This window comes from Palaemon carinicauda, chromosome 2 (assembly GCF_036898095.1).
Source record: "Palaemon carinicauda isolate YSFRI2023 chromosome 2, ASM3689809v2, whole genome shotgun sequence".
In the NCBI taxonomy this organism is placed as follows: Eukaryota; Metazoa; Arthropoda; class Malacostraca; order Decapoda; family Palaemonidae; genus Palaemon; species Palaemon carinicauda.
The window spans coordinates 128,250,373-128,252,872 of record NC_090726.1 but is presented as its reverse complement, the minus strand read 5'-3'; the positions used below and the strand labels follow the sequence as shown (position 1 = coordinate 128,252,872).

Sequence of the window (2,500 nt, the reverse complement as noted above, 5' to 3'; positions counted from 1 at the left end):
TATTTTGTTTCCGTTGCCGCTCCCAGTCTGTAAAGCCTAATATTCCGAAGCTGAGTTGTCAAGTCGAGCACAATTTATCCCTGGCTGTTACACAGGAGGTGGTGCACCTCTTCAGACGTCCCTCAGTAGAGAAACTCTCTTGGGCCATCCTATAAGGACTTGACTGCATAGTAGCAAAAGCCGAGCTAGTTCCCTCTGCATAGCCGGTCTTCTAGGTTATTCCCCCAGAACCACCCGAAGGTTAGTATCCGAAAGAATAGACCTAGATATCCGACCTTTTGTTCACCTGACGAAGCCCCTGTACGACCCCACCAGGGAACACAGCATACTAGAAGCAGCTCAGCTATTCCTTTCTGCAAAGCCAGCCTTGTAAGCTGGTCCAAGCATCCTCCAAGTAAGACGCGTCAGATTTACACCCTCCTTCTGTTCCTCTGGAACTGATTCCTAGGAATGTGCATCTTGGGCTGTTTTTCAACATTTTGCTTCTTTCTGTTCTTGACCTTTGTGTCCTTCTTGCCGGTCCTTTTTGGTCCTGGATTTTGTCGTTTAGGCTTTTGGCGACCCTGGAATGCTCTGCGGGGCATTCCTTTCGCACGCTCTTGTTTTGGCAGATGATGACCTTTGCCTTTGCAGGGGCCGCCCTTGGTTTCTTCATCCTCTTTTTCTGTATCTTCATCCACTTCTGAATCTTCTGTATTTTGTTCCGATTCTTCCTTATCGTCTGAATCTTCATCTTCTTCCTCGGATTCTTCTTCATCCTCCGATTCTTCTTCTTCCTCTGATTCTTCCTCTTCCTCGGATTCTTCCTCTTCCTCTGATTCTTCTTCTTCCTCTGATTCTTCTTCTTCCTCTTCCTCTGATTCTTCTTCTTCCTCTGATTCTTCCTCTTCCTCTGATTCTTCCTCTTCCTCTGATTCTTCCTCTTCCTCTGATTCTTCCTCTTCCTCTGATTCTTCTTCTTCCTCTGATTCTTCTTCTTCCTCTGATTCTTCCCCTTCCTCTGATTCTTCCCCTGATTCTTCTTCTTCCTCTGATTCCTCATCACTTACTGAATCTTCAGTATTTTGTTCCAATTCCTCCTCTTCCTCTGATTCTTCCATTTCGTCAGGCAAGAAACGAAATTGGTTTTGGACGGAAATGCCCGAAAATTCTTCCTCCATTTCGCTCTCAGAAGAATCCGAATTTTCCTCCTCTTCTGAATCTTCAGTATTGTGTACCAATTCTTCCTCATCATCTGAATCTTCAGTAATTTGTTCTGATTCTTCCTCTTCCTCTTCCTCTGATTCTTCTTGCTCTACCTCTGATTCTTCTTCCTCTACCTCTGATTCTTCTTCATCTACCTCTGATTCTTCTTCATCTACCTCTGATTCTTCCATTTCGTCAGGCAAGAAACTAAATCGGTTTTGGACGGAAATGCCCGAAAATTCTTCCTCCAATTCGCTCTCAGAAGAATCAGAATTTTCCTCCTCTTCTGAATCTTCAGTATTTTGTACCAATTCTTCCTCATCATCTGAATCTTCAGTAATTTGTTCTGATTCTTCCTCTTCCTCTTCCTCTGATTCTTCTTCCTCTACCTCTGATTCTTCTTCCTCTACCTCTGATTCTTCTTCATCTACCTCTGATTCTTCCATTTCGTCAGGCAAGAAACGAAATCGGTTTTGGACGGAAATGCCCGAAAATTCTTCCTCCATTTCGCTCTCAGAAGAATCCGAATTTTCCTCCTCTTCTGAATCTTCAGTATTTTGTACCAATTCTTCCTCATCATCTGAAACTTCAGCATTTTGTTCTGATATTTCTTCGTCTTCTGAATCTTCAGTATTTTGTACCGATTCTTCTTCGTCATCTGAATCTTTAGTATTTTCTTTGATTCTTCCTCTTCCTCTGATTCTTCTTCCTCTCTCTCTGATTCTTCTTCCTCTACCTTTGATTGTTCTTCCTTTACCTCTGATTCTTCTTCATCTACCTCTGATTCTTCTTCCTCTACCTCTGATTCTTCTTCCTCTTCCACTGACTCTCCCATTTTGTCAGGCAAGAAACTAAATTGGTTTTGAACGGATGAGCCCAAAATGTCTTCCTCCTTTACGCTCTCAGAAGAATCCGAATTTTCCTCCTTTACTAAAGATTCTTCAATTACGATTTCCACATTTTCATTATCATCTTCTGGCTCATTATCCTCCGATGCTTCCCAAATTTCTACTTCATAATTTTCCTGCAACTCTTCACCATTTTCGGTTTTTCCCGATAATTCGAAAATTTCTTCTTCACTCCTTGTCTCTTCCAATACGATCTCCAAAGAGTTTTCTTCGGTCTTCTCCTCTGTTGCATCAGCGTCACTGGTTTCTTCAATATCGTTAGCTTCCTCCTGTTGGGCATTTGGTCTTTTTTCCTCTTTCTTAGAAGACATAACACTCATTGCAATGATCGCTCCTCCAACGAAAAGACAACCTGCAGCACCTGCCATCACGAGGTTACTAACCGCTCCATTTTCAAGTATACAGAA

At 42.5% G+C, this 2,500-nt stretch overlaps 1 protein-coding gene across 1 annotated transcript; it reads right to left on the bottom strand.

The window, feature by feature from the left end:
* Positions 1-14: 14 nt before the first annotated feature.
* On the bottom strand, positions 15-2,461 carry LOC137619987 (glutamic acid-rich protein-like). Its single transcript, XM_068350271.1, has 2 exons — positions 2,062-2,461; positions 15-1,849 (listed from the first exon to the last, which is right to left on the bottom strand). Exons 1-2 carry the CDS (start codon positions 2,459-2,461, stop codon positions 411-413), a joined length of 1,839 nt encoding a protein of 612 aa, XP_068206372.1. The 3' UTR covers positions 15-410.
* Positions 2,462-2,500: the final 39 nt, after the last annotated feature.